Source organism: Epinephelus fuscoguttatus, linkage group LG3 (assembly GCF_011397635.1).
Source record: "Epinephelus fuscoguttatus linkage group LG3, E.fuscoguttatus.final_Chr_v1".
NCBI classification, from domain to species: Eukaryota; Metazoa; Chordata; class Actinopteri; order Perciformes; family Serranidae; genus Epinephelus; species Epinephelus fuscoguttatus.
Genome location: NC_064754.1, coordinates 30,277,866 through 30,301,532, shown reverse-complemented (window position 1 = coordinate 30,301,532; position 23,667 = coordinate 30,277,866). Strand labels below are relative to the sequence as shown.

At 42.1% G+C, this 23,667-nt stretch overlaps 2 protein-coding genes across 4 annotated transcripts; both read right to left on the bottom strand.

Annotated features, from left to right (window-relative positions):
• Positions 1-1,222: 1,222 nt before the first annotated feature.
• Positions 1,223-11,876, bottom strand: dcaf15 (DDB1 and CUL4 associated factor 15). The gene is made up of 13 exons (XM_049572198.1): positions 11,585-11,876; positions 9,394-9,491; positions 8,795-8,933; positions 8,498-8,604; positions 8,244-8,389; positions 7,991-8,152; positions 6,327-6,932; positions 5,784-5,875; positions 5,429-5,551; positions 4,282-4,364; positions 4,089-4,193; positions 3,848-3,963; positions 1,223-2,096 (listed from the first exon to the last, which is right to left on the bottom strand). The coding sequence occupies exons 1-13, from the start codon at positions 11,768-11,770 to the stop codon at positions 2,041-2,043; spliced, it is 2,019 nt and encodes a 672-aa protein (XP_049428155.1). The 5' UTR covers positions 11,771-11,876; the 3' UTR covers positions 1,223-2,040.
• Positions 11,877-12,377: 501 nt separating this feature from the next.
• Positions 12,378-23,184, bottom strand: LOC125886218 (KH-type splicing regulatory protein). 3 transcript variants are annotated; one of them, XM_049572244.1, is made up of 18 exons: positions 22,880-23,183; positions 20,376-20,478; positions 20,239-20,292; positions 20,116-20,152; positions 19,960-20,018; positions 19,799-19,870; positions 19,650-19,707; positions 17,641-17,791; positions 17,317-17,415; positions 17,094-17,219; positions 16,818-16,920; positions 16,189-16,313; positions 15,774-16,070; positions 15,551-15,660; positions 15,371-15,462; positions 15,001-15,210; positions 14,626-14,819; positions 12,378-12,920 (listed from the first exon to the last, which is right to left on the bottom strand). In XM_049572244.1, the coding sequence occupies exons 1-18, from the start codon at positions 22,967-22,969 to the stop codon at positions 12,912-12,914; spliced, it is 1,989 nt and encodes a 662-aa protein (XP_049428201.1). In that variant the 5' UTR covers positions 22,970-23,183; the 3' UTR covers positions 12,378-12,911. The 3 variants fall into 3 exon arrangements, with proteins under 3 accessions (XP_049428201.1, XP_049428202.1, XP_049428200.1); XM_049572245.1 differs by lacking the exon at positions 22,880-23,183 and having other exon boundaries at positions 20,273-20,292; positions 20,376-20,395; XM_049572243.1 differs by lacking the exon at positions 12,378-12,920 and having other exon boundaries at positions 14,611-14,819; positions 22,880-23,184.
• Positions 23,185-23,667: the final 483 nt, after the last annotated feature.

Genomic DNA, 23,667 nt, shown 5'->3' with positions numbered 1-23,667 from the left:
GACTAGAGGACAGGATAGGACAGGTCTTTAGATCTTTTATTTCCCATGCTTTTGTTTCACCTTTGCTGCCATTTAAATGCCCACTTTTATAACACCCTACACCTCCAGTTTGTAAGGCAAGCTTTCTGTTAAAATGTCAAGTATCAAATACAGTTAATGTTGATGAGATGGTCAGATTTATTCTTTTAAGCATTAGAAACCTCTTCCACAGCCTCAGAAGACATTATGTTACTGTTTTTACAGCCTGAGTAGTATTCTCTTGACAAGAAAACTGAACTTCTGTAAAATGTTAGGTTGATTTAAATGAAGCCTACAGTATCTGGAACCATTTGTTACAGGTTGCTAGTGTCTACCAGTTGCAGGGTTCCTACATCTTAACGCAAGTTAGATATAGGACTTTTTTTAAATGCCATTCGGAGTTAAATTAACCCAAAATTGAACAGGAAAAAAAAGAACTGAAATCAATTACTGAATATTACGAACATTTTTGTCCACATTTTAATTGTAACATAAAACATGACTTTTTTTAGTCAAGCAAGCAGGCAAAAAACAAAAAATCTAGAGTGGAACAATTGTAAAACAATAAACATATTATCATAAACGTTGATTTGAAGGGAGCTTTTTGTAATTTGATCGGATGTGGTTAAAGTATACGTGTTGTTGGTTTGGCTATCCTGATGTGCATTACAATAATGTGAGGGGCATTCGATAATTATTTAAAGGAAAATAATGTCACTAATTATTTCAGGATTTACAATGCAATGTCAGAACGAAGATTCATAAATTAATATGCCCAATATCTTAGCATATTTAAGACATTTTAATGCCAATTAAGGCCTTATTTTTAGATTAACTAATTTAATGGCTTTCAAGTTTTTTTAATGATCTGTGGGAACCCTGAGTTGTAACTAGTTTAAGGAAAAACTGTTTAATTTTCCTTGTTTTATTAAAGCAACTAATCGGTCAATTTATTTCTTGCATGAAATGATAAAATATTATTTCAGTAAAATGTAATAATTGTCAGTTTTGTCAATATATAGCACTGGTAGTAGTAAATAAATGTCAATGTTAGGAAAAGGCTAAAAATAAATAATATAGCTAATGGGGTTCAAGCACCACAAATGCAGTTTTCAGGACCCCCAGGTTGGGAACCACTGACCTTCACTGTAGACCGAGTCTCCAGCCGTTAATTCAACAAACTCACAAAAACATTTTAACATTTTATTTTCACAAAATATCCCAAATACAACGTAGTCTTACTTCCATGCCAGTAAACATACAGCACGTCAACTGGCTGAGCAGCTTACCCCTCAACAATGCTCTACTTCCATGACATAGGTTTACAAAAAAAAAAAAAAAAAAAAAAAAAAAGATGTTTAGAGTCAAGTGATGCAGTACTGGGTTCAGTTTGTCTCGTGTCTTAAATACTGCAGCCTTATGACTCAACACAGCTAGACTGAACTGGTCCAGAAGCAGCAGAATCTGTCAAGTGTAACATACACATTAAACATGCGTACACTCATACAGGTACACACACACACACACACACACACACACACACACACACACACACTATTTCTCTGGATGAAATCCCCTTGTGAACATCACACAGGTGCAGTTTATTACATACACTCAGTAACACACACACACACACACACACACACACGAAACACTCGCACTACAATAACAGTACGCCTTTATGTATAAAAATTAAAAGTAAAAACTAAATCTTCGTTCAGTCCAGCTCTTTGTTTTGGTGGTAGAAATAATACAGTACACAGTTACAAAAAAAGAAAAAAGAAAAAATGAAACCTGTAAAGATTAAACAGACCACCTAAAAAAAAAAACTTCATCTTTACAGCATTTAGAGCGTTCTATGATTCCAATTAGACACGTTTAAACTACACGTTACCCGAGGGCAGTCGCTGAACATGTGCAGTTTTGCTCAGATTAAGGTTGAGCTCTGTACTGACGATGAGGCCATGTCGACGTATATCTGTGTGTGCTTTTGTTTCCATTGCTTTGACACTTCTTCTTTCTTCATAATACAATCCAGGTGCATCGGTCACTGTCTGCCAGCACTTGAAGGGACGAGCCTACAGGTGAGAAGATGAGTGATATTATCCCCAAAAACACATGTAGACAAACAATCAAAATAACAGTTTGCAAGACTGTAAAACATCCCAACAGTAGCTGGGACCTTTGTCATAAAAACAGGAGACCAACGTATGTTAAGACTAATCTCAGTGTTTACTGAGAGTTTACTGCAATAAAAAACCTGTGCCACTCAAATTTATGAAACTTTAACCAACAAAAATACTTAATACTACTACTGAATTTATCTGAAACAAACACTTAACAGAAATGACAATTACCCACACAGCCTTTTGAAGATATTTTTTATGTCACAAAAGGCAAAGCAGCAGTGTACATAAGAAAATGACTGATGGCTGAATTTAAGGCCCTTTTCACAGCAGACATTTTGGCTACATTCACGTTACAGTGCTTAATGCTCAGCTTCGATTATTTTCCCCAGACCGATCTTTCTGCCTCGCAACTTAAAGCAAAAAATGTCACATTTGTGAGAGACATATGGGGAACACATGTATGACACAGCAGTGCAAATGTGGAGGATGATGACAATTCCTCATATGTTGCAGAGGGGCTGCCCATTGTACCGGAGGGCAGCTTCCCCAACGGCACTCTCCCAAACAAAAGCACGTGGCAAATTATTATGTACAATGACATCATCGGACCTTCATTTGTTTTGGTATTTATGCCTGTGTTTTTCCTACTGTGTCAAAATGACTTTTCTCTCTCTCTCTCTCTCTCTCTCTCATTGTGTCATGTGGATTACTGTTAATTTATTATGCTGATCTGTTCTGTACGACATCTATTGCACGTCTGTCCGTCCTGGAAGAGGGATCCCTCCTCAGTTGCTCTTCCTGAGGTTTCTACTGTTTTTTTGGGGAGTTTTTCCTTATCCGCTGCGAGGGTCATAAGGACAGAGGGATGTCGTATGCTGTAAAGCCCTGTGAGGCAAACTGTGATTTGTGATATTGGGCTTTATAAATAAAATTGACTGATTGATTGATTGATTAACCGCACATGCTGGCTCACTGTCACAGTGTCATGACTCACTGGGACACTAAAATAGAACAAACACATTAATAATATTAGTTACACCTGTGTTTTTCCTACGATGACAAGTGTCAAAATGTTTGCTGTGAGCAAGTCCTCTTTGCAACGACACGCCTAAAAGCAACAGAGCGGTCATTAATGTTATTAGTTATGCTTGTTTTTTCCTGTTAAATGTAATTTATTATTATTAACAAACTGGTGAGATGTTAAAACATGGCTTTATGTCTGACAAACCAAGCAGTGATGTTACAAAGTGTAATTTAATTTAACTGTCAAAACGAAATCAGTATGTTCGTCACATATTGACCAGTAAACAAGTGGTGGTAACTAAGTGTGTGGTTTAATTTTTCCAATCTTTCTAGTAACACTCCAGCTTTTAACAGAGGTACATTTAATTCCTATCCCTTAATTATCTTCTGCTAAATCAGGGTCGAAATGTGGGAGCAGTAAGCAAGGTTTTACAAGAGTCCTTCTCTCCACCAATATTTTCCCAGTACACAAATACCCCCTAAATGTTCAGATCTGGACAGCAGAAGTCAAAAGCTGCCAGTTGGATTTGACCTCTGACTTGACCTGGATGAGTGAGAATCCTCAAAGAAAGACATCTGGACCACATTTTTGGACAGTTTTCAATCTGTGTTGGAGGGTGTGTGTTGGTATCAGGACGCTGAATGTGTGCATGTGTGCAGATGTGCATATAACTCACCTTTGTGTAGAGCTTCGTTGGTCATGCGATTAATGTAACGGGAGCTGCTCTCTGGAACCAACCACTTCATCACTGTGTTCACACAGGACTTCCTGTAGGAACTCCACACGCTCCCACTGAGAATAGAGATAAAGACTGACACCTTTAACACAACAGAAATGAGCAGAGCATAACAAGAAAGAGACAGATAGCATTGTGTGTATCTGTGTGTGTCTATGATGGGGTGGCAATAGTTCCCCACCTGGTCTGACCCTTGACTTCTGTAAGGTCACCAACACCCACGGTGCAACACACACCTGTGTTTAGGTCCCAGCTCACCTGCAGGTTGGAATGATACGTGTTTGGCCTGGGGAAAAAAAACAACGAGAAGCAGACTTAGCGGGAGAGGATGCAGAGCTGAAGAAGGCTTTGGGTTATTTAGGTACTGCAAGTACCTGCAGTGCTCCTCATCTGAGTTGGAGAAGGCCAGCAGCAGCAGACCAATGTTGATCATCACAGTGTTGGTTTCAGGACACACCTGGCACAGATGACACACACATTATCTCCAGGTCACATGCAAAACAGTCTTCCTCCCCTCCTTTTTTAAGCTCAAAAACACCAGAGTTAAAAATCAACTTACTGTAGAAAATACAGTATGTGAGATGAGGTAGGAAATATGCATGCAGCTGAAAATGTACCCATATACTCAGAACATTCCTCTGCTGCTCTCAGTGTCATCTACAATATTTTCCTAATTTACTGTCCGTGGAGCAGCTCCAGTCTTTATACCCTATGACATCACAAATTTGAGTTTTAGCACTTCAACTTTTGAGAGCTGATTGTGTTTACTAATATTTTGGACTGTTGTAGACCACAGGAATAATGTGTACAAATTTTGAAAATGGGCGTAGCTCCTCTTTAATAAAAGTATAATGTGCTGCTCAAATTACAAAACTCACTGCCACTCGGATGGTGGGAAAGGGAATGGGAAAAGAAAAGCGCATGGGGCCAAGAAAAAAGAAGGAGTCACCAAATGAAAGACTAAGGACACCGATGCAGCTCAAAGGGATGACAAGAGACTAAAGAACACAACAGCTGTAAGTACAGTTCAAAACCAAAAATTCTCCCTATGTGAAGCATTTAAGGGGGGATTCCCCCATTTTGAGTTTTAACTCACTATACTGTAAAGCTATATACAGTACACTACATGTCTAATGAGACTTACTATTTGCAATCCAATCTATATTGGAGACAAGCTGTGTGTTGTTAGACTATATCTCCTCAAGAAGAAAGCAGCACTTTTCTTATTTTTGGAGGGTAGCTTAAATTATTGAGAATGTATAGGACAGGCATATTTAAGCTTTTGCTTTTACCTGAGCCTTTTCAGTCACAACTAAAAACAGACTGTCAATTTTGTTTGTATTTACTGTATCATGTATGAGGACTGAATAAAACACACACTGAACTAGTTTGGAATCGAGACATGAAGACGTGAATAAGTGCTGCAGCAAACCAATATCAGGAGAATGAGAACGACACTGAAAGTTAACGAGGCATAGTGTGAGTGCACAGTACTGCTTGTGTGTTTGTGTGTGTACTGACTTCTAATATCACAACATCATAGTCACTGAAGGAGCAGAACTGAGGGGCCCAGGCAGCGTCGCTCCTGATCACCTCATTGATAAGATACTCAAAGTCCAGAGTCAGCTGCTCCACACACACACTCTGCAAGAAAGAACATAGGTTACGCTAATTTTTTTAAGGTACCAAGAATAAACACACAAACCCTCATTATCTATATATGTGAATTATGACTCTGTTTAATTAGGTGCTCGGAGACAAATGCTTTTAGCTGATTATTTCCAGTACTTCCAGGACAGGTAGGGAAACTTGACATATATATATTTCAATGTTTCTAAATTTACAGCCACAGATATACTGATGCAAACACACACACCTGTCCGTTGTGTGGCCCGGTGACCAGCTGCAGGTTCCGTCCTTTAAGGTCAGTGACTGTGAAAGGTAGTTGAACTTTGTCGTCTTCATAACCTGGAGAGACAGAAACAGAGAAGAAGAATGCCCGACCTCAGACTTGACCTGACAAAGGTTACTGTTGGAGCCAATATGGGTGTTTTTGTTTGCTGTCACACCACAAGGGGGCAGTCAACGTTCTTAGAATTGGTGATGGGTCACGTCAATCAATCAAGTACAAAAGACACACAGGTGTGGGGATCAGTGTGTTTGGACCACAGGAGGTGTTACGTTTCTTACCGCAACACATAATGTTAAAACATAAGAAATTAGTCTAGTAAATAAATAGGTTTCTGTCAACTACCACCACCGAAGAACCAAAGAATGCATCGCAAGAAAACACAAAGTTATGCGCATGCAAGAAAACACTTAAGTGGTTCATTCACCGCAGTGGAAGCTGGCACTGGGCCAATTTAGCCACTACAGTTACTTTACACTTGTTCTGTGTGTCCTCCCCTCTTTCTCTCACCTCCTGCACCTCCTGTGTTCTGCTCTGTTGCCCCTGGCTGTTGGAGGCAGTAGTGCAGACGTGAATAGTTGACATATCCAGGCTCACAGGGGCCGACCTCCTGGGATGAGGATGGGGTCGGCGGGGAAGAAGGTGATGAAGAGGAGGAGGCAGGAGACATCACTTGCTCAGAGCACTGTGGCGAACTGCGGCTCCCACTTGATGTTGACGCCTGTGGCAAACTAGTCCGTCTCTCCTCCTCTCTTCTCCTCTCTACATTTATCCCTTTGTCTCCTGGTATCTGTGCTGCCTCTTTTTCAGCACCATCAGCTGGTCTTCTTTCTGCCTGGCTTTCAATTTCTTTTACTCTTCCTCCTCCTCCTCCACCTCCTCCTTGGGCCCGCCTGAAGAGGTCAGCTGCAAACTCTCGTGCCCGCACCGCTGCTTGTGACTGGCTGGGAGATGATGGGATTGGAGTAGGCCTGCTAGGTGGCAGTCGGCTTTCGGGAGATCCCTGAGGTAGTGATGGAGGAGACGTCGAGGAGGTGGAGGAAAAAGATGAAGCGGCTTGACTTGACAAAGCTGCTCTCTTTGTGTAAAGGATCTGCGATGACTGACCCTGCTTACCTGCAAGAGACAATAATCTATAGCTGAGATCAGGCCACACAACATCAGCAGACAATTTATTAAATCTTACAGGTGTGTAGTGGTGATAATGAGAATGAAAATGAGTGTCAGGAAAAACATTTGGGAATTTGTACTTTATCAATGTGGCACAGTGGAACCAATTTGCCATTTTGGAAACAACAGAAATAAGCATGTCAGAATTGATCTAGCTTTTGCTGCACTAGGAACCAGGGCTTTTTAAATGGTCTTAAGCTAAGTCGGTCGTAACTTGGTATTCCAACGCCGACCTTATAGTTATGCCTGTTGCACCATCTAGGCTTAATCCTTCTGCTAAGTAACACCAGGCGTGAATCTTACACCAAGTCAGGAGCAGGCATAAAGTCAAATCTCAGTCCATCTCTATCTATCAGCAGCCTGATACATGAGAGCCAACAACAGCCCACATTAGCGTTCCCGCTGAAGTCTCCTTTTTCTAGCTAACCTACAAACATTAACATGTCTTGTTCTTTACCTCAGATTGTTGAACAAGCAATCGAACAAATATTCACAGCTAAAAAAACTGCTAAACTGCTAACAACACACTGTCCGTCCATGAGTTGTGAGCTACAGCAAAGTTGCTTACTATTTCTCTACTTTCATCTTATGTGTGGAGATCTATCTGCCAGGCCAGCTGCTGTCAATCAAACACAGACATGCCTCTCCTATACAGATCTTAATGTCCATGAAATTTCTATTTCTTTATCATAATAACATCGCCACAAATGATAAATGATTGGCTTCACATTTGAAAGACAGCACAACACAAAGACAACACATGCGCTACTAGGCAATAGCCATAGTGGTGTGGGCATTCACATGAACGCACGTAGCTGTGACCGGGCATAGTTAGGACGAGGCTCAACTTCGGTTAATGCAACTGACGTAATGTCAATTCTAAAGACTGGTCTTAACAAAAAACGACTTAGCAGTTGGGACCAGGCTGAGTAAAGACTAGTTTCTGCTCCTGACATGACATTATTTGCTCCCCTAACCAAATTTAGTTCCTCTTTAAATGTTACCTGGGCAGAGTGAGATGCCACACGCCACCAGAGAGTAGCTCGTGTTTAACAGGATGACCTGGTCCTTCTTCAGCTGGAAAGCAGGTTGGAAAGTGGGGAACGGGTACACCACCTGGTACCTGCTGTTGAGTACATAGCCATGTTCCAAACACTCACCACTTCCTGTGGAGAGAAACGGATGAAGTCTGATGAGTCAGAGAGACAGAGGCAGTAAGAACAATAAAGTAGTCCATCTCTGCGAATGTGTGTTTACCTGTGCGTATGGTTGTGGCTGACGGAACAGGACAGCAGTAAGAGCAAGGTTTAGGAGGAGGCATGGAGGCGATAGTGATGTAGATGTCTCTGTTGTTTTCATCACTCATCATTAAGTTCATCAGAACGGAGCTTGAACTGCGTGTACTGGCAGGTAGAACCACACATGGACACATAAATCACATATCATTACCTACATGCTGCAGTAACATAAATTCTGGATTAAACGGATTCAACGTATTCATTATTCCCTACTTGAAGCCAAAGATGACAATTTTGGAGTGGTCATTTGGCCATTCACACACAGTCAGGTAAAGGTCGCTGTAAATTTCCTCTCCAGCAAACAGGCGTACATGATGGACCTAAAGAGAAAAAGCAGACACAGGACAAAGGATGAGATATGTATACATTAGGCTGACTTATATGAGGTTTCCAGTTATAACTCTCACAGGAAGACATGATATTACATCTAATAAGTCCTCCTCTGTTCACATATGAATCTTCTGGATGGACCACATTAAGGTTACAGTGAGTACATTTGCTTTCCTTTACCTGTTTGAGTCGACTGTGCAGGTTGAACTCCCACCAATAGAGATGGTAGATGTAAAAGGAGAAATCATCATCTTCTCCACAATCGCTGGTGTAGGACAGGACGTAGCGGCCACATTTGGTGAAGCCAAGAAAGACATGTCTGGAACCCAAAAGTGATATACATAATATATGCCCAGCTTGAACACTATTTCGCTCAGACAATCCTCAATCTAAATGTATTGGTCACTAGCAGTTAGGGATGCACTAATCCAATAAATCAGATTAGTAGTGGCTGCAATAGTGACTTCATATAGCATAATCAGGTATCAACCATGATGTGATAGATTCATATTGAAATAAATTTCCTCAATATCAGTCATAGCTTTTAAATCTGAGAAAAATAGAGCAATGGCATTGGACCTATACTCTGTATTGGCTGGCCTAAATTGAGGTAATCTTATTAGGAAAGGAAAACGCACCATCATATCCATTCAGAGAATCAACAGTCCTGATACACACAGAAATTGCATTTGCTTTGGAATGCTCTCAGTGTATAGACAAGGTGCTTAATGACAACAAACCTACTTAGTAAACACACACACACACACACACACACTGACCCCGCTCTCAGGAACTCCTCGCTGACAATGTTCTTTAATGGGACACACACTCGAGGTGGCAGCTTCCTGAACAGACGCTGAGAGAACTGTCCTGACAGCTGCACAACAGGCAAGAGAATGGGTCAGATGTGCAACATAATAACGAGGGGTGAGAACCAGAGGGGTGTAAGTGACATTTGACCAACTCTGGGACAGCCAAAACAAGAAATGACCATACTTTGTCCTGACTTTGTTTACTGAATTTTATCTTACATATTAAAACTTCATAAACATGTGGATGACAGTATACTTAATGAACAATATTTTGACATTTATTTAAAAAAATATTTCTGTGAATATGTGTACCTTTTTGGTCCCAAATAGTTCAGTGTTAAGTCTTTTGGATTTTGATTAATAATGCTGGATTGGTTTAAAATACACAAGTACCATACCTCATTAGGAGCTTTCATCTGATATATATAACTCATATCATATGCGCCCCTTGCGTCCTCAAATCTAGAAAAACATACTTAGTGCAACATGAAGCATAGAAATGTGATTAAATATATGGGAATTGCAGTATTTATGGAATAGCCTTGTCAGTGGTGGTGGTTCTGGATATGAATAATGTTACACAGGAAATTCATTCAATGCCCTACACTAGGGGTGTCAAACTCATTTTACTTCATGGGCCACATACAGCCCAATTTGATCTCAAGTGGGTCGAACCTGTAAAATTGGAAGCTACTGAGGAAAGAGGTTAACTTATCCCCTGCCTTAGAGACCATTTACAAATCTAATGTTTTAGCCGTGTCTCTGCAATAGGATTCCACCATTATTGTTTTAAGATATTAAAAGATATATATAAAGTTGTATTAAAAGAGGTAGAGCGGTTTGTCCACCAATCGGAAGATCAGCAGTATCGATCCCCAGTTCCTCCAGCCTACATGTCAAAGCATCCTTGAGCAAGATACTGAACACCAAATTGATCCTGATGGCTGTTCCATCGGTGTGAGTGTGTTTAAAAACTGAGTAGCAGGGGCGTCGGTGGCTTAGTGGTAGAGCAGGCACCCCATGTACAAGGCTGTTGCCGCAGCGGCCCGGGTCCGAATCCAGCCTGTGGCCCTTTGCTGCATGTCACTCCCTCTCTCTCTCTCCCCCTTTCACACTTGTCTGTCCTATCCATTAAAGGCAAAAATGCCCCAAAAAATATCTTAAAAAACAAAACAAAACAAAAAAAACTGAGTAGCAGGTGGTACCTTGTATGGTAGCCTCGACCACCAGTGTATGAATATGTGTGTGAATGGGTGAATGTGACTCGTAGTGTAAAAAGCTAGTGGTCAGATGACTAGAAAGGCGCAATACAAGAGCAGGTCCATTTACCATATTAGTCTAATGTAGCTTCTTTTGTGTTGAAGCTGCTGATGGACAATATTCTGCACAATGTTCAATGTCTATAAATATGACCACAATAAGTATCTGATGTTATGTCAGAGAGCTGCATCCTAGTCAGTCAGAAGCAGCATTTGCATAAAGTAGGCTGCTCACTGCTGAACCTGCTCCTGAGACCTGGCACATCTTTGCCTTCACAAGTGCATCAATATTAGGTGTGCAAAGACATCCAATGGGCCGGACTGGACCCTTTGACGACCGGTTCTGGACCGCAGCCTGTGTGTTTGACACCCCCTGTCCTGCACAGTAACAGCTAAACATAACCTATCTAAAGGCTCGAGCACAGTATATCAGTTGTCTATTAACTAAAGTGGCTACGTGATTAACATTATATCTAAGGGTTGTGGTCGCATTAAGGAGCTGTGGAGCACTGGAAGTTGCTGCTGTGGTTTAGCTGAAGCTAACGCCGACTGAGCTTTCAAGTTACGATATAACGGTCAACCGTTAAAGGTGTTCATCATTAGCTAGCATGCTAACACTGTTCATTTACATTCAGGCGTCTATGAGTATGTTTGCAAACCACGCCGAGAGAGACAGATGTCGAGAAACATTGCTGGGAAACAGCGGAAACTCATGGTGTCCAGACTTTGTAGCATTAGCTAATTAGCCACCTGCCTGCCATTAGATGTTAGCTTCCGAGCTAGTTAGCAGCTAGCCCCAGAAGCTCCTGAAAACAAGGCGACTTCCACTTGGAGCAGTCTTATTATTTACGAACAGCTCTATCCGTAATTTAAGCCGGGTTTTGTGGATTCATGCCTACCTTCCCACGCGTGAGAAGCTTTACGACATGGTCTTTGTGTTTCCTTTGAGGTTTCTGTTTGCTATCGTCCTTTTCTGATTTCGAGCTGGGCGCCATCTCCCACTGAAACTGGTGTCCCTCCTCGCAGTCAGGCCCGTCCTGATTGGTCCACAGGCTGCACGAGACTGCCCTCACTCGCCGGTGCATACATCCATCAAACCACAACAAAGGTAGGGCACGACAGAGGTGACATCCTGCAGGAAGCCACTACAAAAGGATCCAAGTATGTCTGTTTAATTACTGTCACTCCCAGCATCAGACATGAGACGTAGAATCAACCAAACAGGTCGTTTCATCTGATACGACTTTATCATAAGGTCTAAAATGGGGAACAACCCACCCTAAACTCAGTGGTAGTCATGAGCAAACAAGAGGAAAGAAACTGGTAATTGGATGTTTTATTTTAAGTATTTAAAAACAAGCTGTAAAAAATAACATCTAAAAAAATCAGCATACAGTAACGGAACCTATTGAAACAAAAAAGAAAAAAAAAACAAAAACAAAGATAGAAATTAAACAGAGGGCAGTCAAGCACACCATCACATACATGCTGCACACAACCACCCTACACTCTGGAGGACAGTTTGTGCCACATTACAGCCCACTTACACACATTTTTCTGTTCAGTAGCATACACTGCATACAGGCACACAACCCCCTGAAGAAAAATAATTACAATGAATAAAATTAAAAATAAGAAATCATGATAGCAGGGAGAAATACACCTGCAACTTAACACTGGGAATGTTTTCTTAAAAAAAAAAAAAAAAAAAAAAAAGAAGAAGTTTAAAAAGTACCGAGAACAAAAGGAGGGAAAAAAAGACAAAATGGACCAAAAATTGTTGCATTTTTTTCTTACAAACAATAATTTCTGAATATATTCAAAATACTGCTAGACCGTTTTTTACCCTCAAGAAATTGAAGGGGGAAAACTACTTAAATGTGAGACAGTGTTGAGATACTGTTGTGCTAGCTTGCAAACAAAGATGCTTATTAATTCACATTTCTTTTTAAAAATGAGCAAAAATATTACAAGGGGTGGGTGAGGTGAAGGGGCAAAAATGATAGTAATCCAAGTAGCAATTTAGTGCTTTGTTCAATACATGGGTGAAATGTGTTCCCTTTTTAAATTCTGACTTAAAAAACAAGCAAGAACGTTGTAATAGAAAATGTCTGGGTGGATGAGTAAACCATGATCTTGTCTTGTTAAAGCCAAAAGGAAATTGATAGAAAAAAACAAACAAGTCCAGAGAGCCATCGCAACCTTCCAACAGACCGAGCCAATCGTTTACTGGGCCTGAAATGAGACAGACAAATTTTAATCAGTCTTTGCTTTGTAAAGAAATGGGAAAATTCCCACTACGTTGTGTTATAGGGCTGTAATAGTACATAAGAGTCACAGTTTGCTTCATAAACTGGTTTAATACTCTTGCCAGGGACTGAGGTAGCAGTGTGCCCACTAGCGACTTTGGCAAACCACTTACATTTTATAATAACAGGGCACATCTAAAACACTTCTGTATTAGACTGTAACAAACACAACACTTTCCCAAAGGCAACAATAAAAAAATAACACTTGTGCATCAGGAGAAGTGTTTCAATTATTTCCCCCTAGGCTATATTTAAACATGCATAGCACCCACTGTTATCATCCTGGTGATCAGAACATCTGGCTTCTATTTGCCCTCGCCATACTGTGACTGGCTTGCACACCAATCCGCTTGTTTTGCCAACCTGAGCTTGTGTTGCTAATGGTGTATGGATAAAAGTTTACAGGTGGAACTCAGGCTTGTCTCAATTGGCATACCACCGTAACATGGTGGTCTGGTATGAATACACAAACCGTTACAGCCCTTGGGGCCGTTTATACGACAACGATTTCAGTAAAAACAGAAAAGTCTGTCCTTTGCATTTTAAAAAACGTATGTGTTTATATGACGATGTTATTGAAACGATCCCTGTTCACACGGAGCCACAAAATCTACTGGAAATGCTGTAGTATGCACGCCAGGCCAATGGGTGGCAGTGTAAATTTGCAAAGCAACAGCACGGCATGACGCCATGCGCCTGCGCTGAAGCGCCTTCCTCTCCAACGCGGTGATTACAAACCAAAACAAAGACGACACAATGGCGAAAGCATGCACAGATAACTTTGTCTGGATGGACGACGAGGTGGAGTTGCTACAGTAACAGATCTACACTTCACTTCAAATCAACAGGGTGAACAGCACAAACAGAGCTCGGCATTGCTGTTGTGACGGTCGGCATGCCTAGTGACTGGAACCGTAATGCGCATGTGCGAAAAGTCCATTTTCAGAGGAACTGCATATTGCACGTTTATATGACAACGGAGACGCTGCAGTTTCCAAAACGTTGCACTCTGGAAACCGTTTTCAAATCGTTGCGTTTTTAGGCACCCAAAACGCCGCTGTCATGTAAACGATCGGCCAAAACACAACTAAAGTTTACCGTTTTCAGTTGAAATCGTTGTCGTATAAACAGGGCCCTAGTGTGTGTGTGTGTGTGAAGAATTTTATGTTGGATCAGTAATTAACACCAGCAGGGTGCCAAATAATGCTAAAATAGTCTTTTGCTGTGGGTGTCACACTGTGACTTTGGTTTTTAGATGATCTTAAACTGTTGACTGCCTGGATGATTCTCTATCTACCTTAATTTTAATAGACTCCCAATGGTATTATTTGGCAACACTAGGGATCACCAAGAATGATTATATGAAGATTAAGTCAGTGAAGTCTGCTCTTATAATTGTTGTTCATTGGACAATAAAGAACCTTGTACCTCTGCTCTCTATATTGATTCTGTCACAGTATCTCATTGTAAACACACAATGGCACATAAAACAGTTGGGGAAACATTTCTATAGAAATTGGTATACAATATTTCGGCCAGTGAATGTGTTTTTTCGGCGGGCAATTGTTTTTAGCTCACTAGACCTTGACAGCTACAAGGTTAATTTGGGACACTGGTCATGGATGTGCTACCTGTTGTCCCTGCTGAGGAGCAGCTGGCTGTCCAGGCTGCCCTGGCTGTCCATAGTAGGCCGCCTGCTGTCTGTAGTACTCAGCCCAGGCTGCACTGTAGTCCTGCTGACCTCCAGCTGCAGCTCCTCCCGCTGCTGCCGCTGGGGCAGCTACTGCTGTGCCTGGAGCGGGTGCTGCCCCTCCAGCTGGCTGGGCTGGAAAAACACAAGACACACAATTTGTACAGGATGAACACATTCATGTAGTCAATGCATTTCATGGTATAGTGCTGACATCAGTATGATTGATTATTTACTAATTGTAATACTAACAGTACTGAAATGAATACAAGCAATCCTCCCAGACAGAACCTTGTAGTTTCAAGCTCACACTCACTCATGCCCATCTTCTTGTAGTACTCCTCCCATGCTTTTGTGTAGTCTGGCTGGCCCCCGGAGGCCTGTGGTGCTTGACCCTGGTCCCCTGGTGCCGGTGCCGCTGCAGGGGCTCCTGGAGCCTGTGCTCCCATGGCACCCCCTGGCTGTTGGCCGTAATACTGTGCATAGTATGCTGCCCACGCTGCGTTTGGATCTGCTGCTGCCTTGTCTAAAGAGTGAGGAAAGAAAAAAAAACAGGATAAATTAAGAAATGAAACAACTTAATATACCTCAAAAAAAAAACAAAAAAAACATCAGAGAACAATTTTTGGAGGTAGGTACAGAAAAGAATATAGAATGTAAGCGAGTGCACATGATAAGGTACTCACTGGGGTCATGTGGACCTGGAGCTTGCCACTGCTGGTAGGTATTCCCCCCCCAACCCTGAGGACAGTACTGGGGACCACCAGGTGCTGCGCCACTGCAGAGAAGAACAGGACCACTTAGACACAAACTACTTTTTTATCAATTGCCCCAAAAGGAAAAAAAATTTTAAGAGTTGTACTTACTGGGGTGCACCCCCAGGAGGCCCTGCATTATAAGGATTGGGATTATAGGGACCCATGGGTCCACCTGGGCCTCCTGGACCGGGACCACTTCCCACTGGACACAGTGGAGCCTGGAAAAAGGAAAAAATACGTAAAATATAAATCAGGTAAGAGGATGTGTTAACATTTCACAGCCGTTTACACTGTGTATTCTTTCTCCGCTCCACAAGTCACTTGAACATACCTCAATCTTCTCCTCTATAAGCTGCTTTGCATGGTCAATCTGTTGTGGGGACCCTCGGATGATGAACATTTTGAAATTAGGGTCACCGTTTGGTGGTGGCTGACGAGAGATCTCCACAAACGCACCACTCTGTTGGTTGATCGCTTTAACGTTCTCTCCTCCTCTGCCAATGACAAGCCCACATTTGTGTGCAGGAATGGAGAAGGCCATCTCTCCTCCCGGAGGACCCCAGTTCCCCTGGCCTCTGCCTCGCCCACGCCCACCAGGTGGCATCCCTGAACCAGGACCTGGGGGGCCCTGTGGAAGGGGACACTCCTTACATTAGGTTTCACTGTTCAACAGCAGAGTCCCATTTCTGTGTTCTGTCACCAACACAAAAAAATAGATAAGTACTTTGAAGAAATTAAACACCTACCCCCTGCCCGCCCTCCTCTCGTGCACGGATGCTCTGTAGCAGGTCAGTGATGATTGATGCAGCATGCTGACACTGGTCTGGTGGACCCATAATATGGGCTATTTTATCAGGACCTGTACCATCATCTGTAATGGATGACAGAAGGACAAGCAGATTTATTGGTGGGGGTTTGTACTGAAAACAAAAGGACCAACACACACTGTGAGTACAGAGACCAACATATGCGTCAACAGTTCTAGTAATGTAAAGGAAAAACACTTGGGCTCGGCAAGCGAACACGCCATCTGCGGACAGTTTGTAGCCGACTTGACACTTTGCTACAAGCGGATCAGCTGTGATGTACTTTACGTTTTAAAACCAGTCGCTGGCGACTTCATGAGCCGAGTTGTGATGACACCATTATCTGGCTTGACTCGAGCTGACAAGGACCTCTGCAAGTTTTCTCTGCAAAATTCTATAACTTTTTTTTTTTTTTTTTTGGTCGTGGATCTTTGGTCTGAATTGGGCTTATGAGTGGCTTTTTCCCGCCAGGCCAAGGAGGAAGAAAATGAGTTGTAATTACATGTATGACTTAAATGTAATAAAATATGGTGCAGTTTAATCTTCCAGAAAATGTTTGGAGAGCTCACCTGGTTTAAACTGTATCTTCACTCCGGCATCACTCTGGATCTTCTTTATCATCTCCCCACATCGGCCAATTACAACTCCCACAGAGTGGCGTGGCACAGCTATCTGTAAAATTACACAGAAAACTGTGATAACTGCTCAAACCTGTCAAGTCTCACCCATTATTCAATATTATGGTAAAAGTGCATCATCCATTCACACATATAATGCTACGGTCATTCAGGTTGAGGAAAATGGTCCTTATATACAAGAAGCATAGTTATGACAAGATTTCTTACGTCGATGCCGCCACCCCCGCCACCACCACCGCCGCCACCTCCCATTCTTGAGCCGTATTCATTCCTGTCTCCATAACCTGCGTGATCCCTTTCTCGTAGAATCTCATTAACCATCTCCTTTGCTTGCTAAAAAAAAAAAAAGCAACAAAAGACAGTGATTTGAAGGTTAAATAGGAGCATAACACATCTCCAATTCAGTCAAATCTGCCCCTACAAAGAGTACCTGAACTTTGTAGGGGTCTCCAATGATGCGTAGGGGTTTATCTATGTTGGGTGGCTGGGATCCATCTTGAATAAGAATCATTTTAACTCCAGCCCGCTCCTAAGATTTTGCAGGAGAGGAATGTCACACTGATCACACATGGCAATTTCACTTAACATGTTACACCATTCACTGCAGTGAACTTTTAGAAATCAGCACAGAACTTTTTTTTTTTTTTTTTTTTTACCGAGTAATCATTTTCTTTCTATTCTATGCATAACTAAAACACTCACACACTGAATCAAATGATCATAGAGTTAAATTAAGGTACCCTGTAATTCTCACCTGAAGCTGTTTGATGGTTTCTCCTCCTTTACCTATAATAAGGCCGGCCTTGCCTGCAGGGATGATCATCTCCTGCATGGAACCACCTGACTGCCCATTGGTCGTTTCATGACCCCTTGACACTATGTCATCTATAAGTGCTTTGGCTCTCCTGGAGGCAAATTCAAATGAAAGAAGGGTGTTAAAATGACTGAAGAACACAAGACTAATGAGGCATAAACTGAACTGAACCAGTGAGATTGCAGTTGCATGGCATACACTGTAACCATTTTGCTACCAAGGTGCTCTGGGGTCACACTAATCTGACTTATTACAGGCAGTGAAAAAAGCTCCAGCTGTGCCTACTGTAATGCCGTAGTCTTGAGCAGCTGCAGAGTTATCAAGAGGCCATGCATCTCATTTCAAAAAGCAGAAAAATGTACCTTGTATACAGCTGAAAGTTTTACTCTAAATAGTCATTAACCCAGCTCCAAGAAATTTTAATATTACCCTTAGGAAATGAACTAATGAAAATGAGAAGCATCTCAGTATTAGCTGCAAACAGCAGCTTTAAGCTACTGTTTGACGGCCACAGCGTTTGCCCTAGGGGCCTAATATTTGGTAAGGAGGTTGTGTGAACATGTGAGAAGGTGTGTCTGTTAATGTAATTTGGAAAACGGCGGGGAGGGTAGTGGCTTATTGCAAAAAGGCGCATAACTTCAAAATGGATTCGGAGACTTGCACATGATTTTGTGGAAATACTGTTTATGAGCCAAAGGACAGCTGCATTAACATGTGGATGCACTCCTACATGTGGTCTCAGCTATTGTGAATTTGTGCTCGATTTTGTCAGGCAAGGTTAGGACACTTTTGTGCCCTGAGGTGAGCCTGAAAGGCTGTTATCTCAACCCAGTGCCAGAATAAATGTTGGCAGTGTACATTTGTGTAATCCATGGATATGTAACACTTGTACATCATTATGTAGCAGATACGTTGAAACTGTACATCTTAACAACAATGTGACTGGGGCGTCAGTGACTTAGTGGATAGAGCAGACGCCCCACATACAAGGCTGTTGCCGCAGCGGCCCAGGTTCAAGTCCAGCCTGTGGCCCTTTGCTGCATGTCATCCTCTCTATCTCTCTCTCTCCCCCTTTCACACTTGGCTGTCCTGTCCATTAGAAGGCAAAATGCCCCCAAAAATATCTTTAAAAAACAAACAAAACAACAACACTGTGATTAAGATGTGGTTATCTTAAGCCACAAAACCCATTTGTTTATGGCTAGTAAAGGATCATGTTTTAACTTTAAAAAAAAACATCTTTGGTGGCACAATTGCTGCAGGAAACGCAGTGATGACTCACTAAGAACACCCACGTTCAGTGGCAGAAACACTGCTGGAAACACTGCAATGTCTCGCTAAAGAACAACTGGTTATGTTAGTTGTTGATCGAGCAGTGGTCTGCAGCCTGGCAGTCATCTCGCTTAGATGTCCACTATCCCTTGCGCCTACCGATGTAGAAGTCACCTCATATACATTATCAGAACTACGTCACTTTAGAAAAATTGATATGATATGTATGAATCATGCAAACGTAACTTATCTGTGGTTTCTAGAAATGTACAACACCAACATCTTCGTCTGGCAACTGGGCTGGATAACCACCAGTGATTTCCACTAATCAAGCTGGACAGCAGTAGCACTGGGGACTTGGACTGTGAAAGCTTGGCTTGGAAACTGAAGTATGGACGGTTCAAGTCTCCATACAGACCGAGTATGGCATGTGGACTAGCAGCTGGAGAATTGCCAGTTTGCCTCCTGGCCAAGGTGTTCTTGAGCAAGGCATTGGACCCCTAGACTGCTTCAGGGGCGCTGTATTATAGCTGACTCTGCACTAACCCTCTGAAACCGTAACTGCATGTGTGTGTTGTGTGTAACAAGAGTGACAAACCAAAGAGTCACATTTTAACTGCCACTGTGCAGATTAACAAAGAAAATGTTACTAAATTAATAAAAAAAAAACAACTTACTGTATGGCATCTGGTGACCCTGTCAGAGAAACACTTCTATCTGGAAGACCAGCGCTGTCTGTGAGTGAATAGGAAGATAAGCATTAATCCAAGAGAAGCAAGAAAACCCATCACACTTTGTTGACTTCTGGTGTTAGCACATATCTCACCGTGCGCAATCTGGACCTTGCAGCCAGAATCTTGCTGTATTTTGTTAATCTGTTCACCCCCTCGGCCAATGACTAGGAACAACAGCAAAGACAGTTAGATTGAACACGTGTAACAGAGGCATCATGTCAATGGTTTAGAAAACGTCTGTGCATGTACTTACTGAGACCGACCATGCCATCAGGAACCCTGAACTCTTCTGTCATTGTGGAGGGCCTGACACTGCAGACAAGTAAGAAAAAACAACAACATGTAAAGGAAGTCATGACCACAAGCACCGAAAGTCTTCCTGTAAAAGACACAAAAAATAACCTTTTACCTTTGTTGGGACAGGGCAGCTAGCTGAGCTCCAATGGCTGTAAAGGAAGGAAAAATGTGGTGAGTGGCTGGAAACTGAACCGAGTGCGTGTTTGTAATAGGATCAATGAGTGATTTAACGTACACAATGCAGAATCAATTTCACTCTGTGATGCTACCTTCTTGGCATCGGGTTCATCTGAAAACATAAGAAAATGTGAGTCAACAATGTGGACTAACAAATGCAGAGTGCCCAAGTGCCCGTTTGTGCCCATTTTTCACCTGCTTCTTCCAAGGAACGCTTCTGTGCTGTGAATGGATAGTTCTCAGCTCCTCCGTTGTTGCTCACTGAGGGAACACCGTCTCCACCAATTTTAGCTGCAATCTAGAAAGACATACATGGGATGACGCGTCTGCAATACACCCTAAAATAGCAATGAACTCAGGGAGTTTTTCTTACAAAGAAAGATCAGCTCATTTAAAGGGGCACTCGGCAAGCACATGAAGCATACACTGATATTGTCATCTGTGCCTGGAGACTACAAATTTAGAACAGACAGCCTTTATTGAAGTGTAAGCACCATAGCTATGGGTGACATTCGAATGCTTTGTTGAGGATTTTTCTACTGAATCTAATTTAGGACGTTTTAATGCTTCCACTAATGTGTAATGACATCATCAATATGCAAATTAGCATATGTCATCATCTTGCATTTGAAAAGTGTTGGCAACACTGCTCTTTGCAGTGTGTTTTAACTCCAACTTTTTGGCCAAGACACAGGCCACGTGAAGCGACACAGTAGTCTGCCTTCATGGTTCCTAGTCGTTTGATGTCGGTATGGTGTGTCCAGACCTTAAAGGGGACCTATTTTAAGGATTCCTAGGTGTTATTTTCATGGCCAAAGAAAGTGTAATCATTATTTGAGAACCTGAGCTACTTTCTTTCAAAGCCAGAAACCAGAGAAGGAAATCTCAAAAGTCTGCTCAACAGACAATGAATGGGAGCCTGATTTTGTGGACCCGCAGAACGTTTGTTTTCTTTTTTATACCCAAATCAGCTCTATTTTATCATAGTGTTTTCGGAAAATGAAAAAGAAAATGTTCCCATATACTCCGATCATGCCCCTGGCTGCTCTGTGTCATCCATAGCATCTTTCCCAATTCACTCTTCATAGAGCAGCTCTAGACTTTATACCCTATGACATCAAAAATTTGAGTTTTAGCACTCTGGTTTGGGGGTTTGGAAGAGAGCTGTCCATATTTACAAATAATTTTGGACTGTCTTAGACCATAGGGTGAAGTTCCCCTTTAAGACTCGGACAAACTTTCTACATCGAATGTCTGCAGAGAGCTTCAGTCACACAGATGCGCATAAGGTTCTATTCATAGTACAGCTGGCAGTCAGCTTCAGCCCTTGTCAGTAGACTGGAGGGGTGGGAGGTAAGCTTTCTGTCCCCCTGCTGACATTGGGTGGAAGTGAAACTAAACAATGCTGCTGGGTGTAGAGTGAATGGCTGTCAAATACCCAACTTTAAATTAACTTCCTCGTGGAAGCTGGCTTGACTTCAAGGTTTTGGACTGGTGTAGAGCAGGAGACTGGACCATGCACAGGAGGCATGCTTACTATGACTACAGTTCACCTTGCAACAAAAAATGGGCTGCACACAGACATCTGCATAGGGGTCCATGTGGACCCTCACAGAATTGAGGATGTGGAAACTGTGATTTGTCCTTTAGACGTGAGGATATCTCTTTCTGCTGTATCAATTTTGACCTCTCATTTTTTGATCTATACGTGGTGTTCATGAAAGTGCTATAATAAAATGCCGAAGTACCCCTTTAATGTTTCTACATAAGTGAAAACAGGGACTAAAGTGAGACAACCATCACACCAACAGTCAACAGTGCCTTGACTAAAGCTGAAAACATGGATTAATCTATAGAAAGAAAATCAATACGCTATAATTTTGATAATAAATCGTTATACTTGATAAATCAAAAAGGCAATAATGCCAAACACTAGGTGCAGCTTCTCAAACAGTAGATTTTTAAAGCTTTCTTTCTGTGTAATTTAGCAGTTAGTTGCATATATTAGGGTTTGGGGCTGTTCCTCGACTAATCAGGTAATAAAACATGATAGTTTAATCATTAACCAATAATGCAAACAATCATTAGTGGCACATCTAACCTTGATAACGACAAAGACCCGTAATGGAGCTTCACACTTTGACCGTTAAAGAAATATCCAACGAGTAGTGAAATTTCAGTCACTAAATAAATGAACATCCCTTTGTCCATTTGATGCTAGTTATCAATACAATATAACAAGCGAGTCCGTTAACCTTATTTTCCGATGATCCTAGTGTCACAGCAATGTTGTTTATTGTTCAATTCTTCTAAAATGGCGTTTTACACATGGAGGAGAGTGAAACTTCACGGTCAGCTTACCGTTAACTGAAGTAACTACCCAGGCTAACTTAGCTTAAGTAGCTAACGTTGGTCCATTTAACTAACCGTTAACTCAAAGATCCCGGTAGCGACAAGTCGGTTAATTTAGCTATACATGAAAGAGTGACCTACGTTGTCAACGCCGCTCAGTTCACCCCGAAAACATTTCAACTGACCACACAACCTGGCGAGGGTAAGACAAATGAATGGCACTGCTAATAGCTAGCTCGCTTGCTAGTTACCTAAAGCTAACGTCACGGGTAATTAAGCTAGCTGCGGTTTCCCACCAGCTAACTAGCACGCCGGCTCTCTTTTCTTGTCGCTGAGCGCTTGATTACCTGTCTGGCTCGTTGTACTGCATCAGCAAAAGCGTCTTTTTTCATCCCAGCGCCGACTCCGTTAGTCGGCAAACCGCCGTAATCAGACATGCTGCTCACAAGGGGCAAATAGACACAGGGGGCAGGCTGGATAGCTTTGGCCGGGTCGAGCTGCGCAGAAGCGGGAAGGCTAAACCGGAGCGTACGGGGACACCAATGTGCGTGAGACTGCCTACCAGCCTACCACGCCGGCAAACTTCCCTGCTTAAAATAGCCAATCAAAGAATCTTCAAACACCGCGTCTTCCACTTCTTCCTTATACCTTTGCGTGTTGACGTCCAACGTAATACAGTAAAAACACTGCCACCTCCTGGGCTGGAGGAGGAGCGCTGATCAGACGCTACACAGGGGCTGTCAAACATAAGGCCCGCGGGTCAGAACCAGCCCGCCTTAGGGTCCAATCTGTCCCACTGGTTGACCTTCACACCTAATATTGATGCAACTGGTGCAAGTTTCAGGAGCAAGTTAAACAGTGAGTAGTTCGCTGTAAAATGCTGCTTAACAGGCTTTTCACCCCGACCAAAAACAATTAATACTTATCTTGGTCATATTTTAAAAAAAATATTAAACATCATGCAAAATATTGTCAGTCTGCAGCTTTAGGACAAAATGATCTATATCAGACTTCTGACTTCTGGCGCTGCCAATATGTTTGATTTGTAAATAATTTGAAAGGCAGCAGATAACTTAACCTGCTTCCTCAATAGCTTCCACTTTAGTTGGTTTTGTTGATGCCAGCATTACACAAG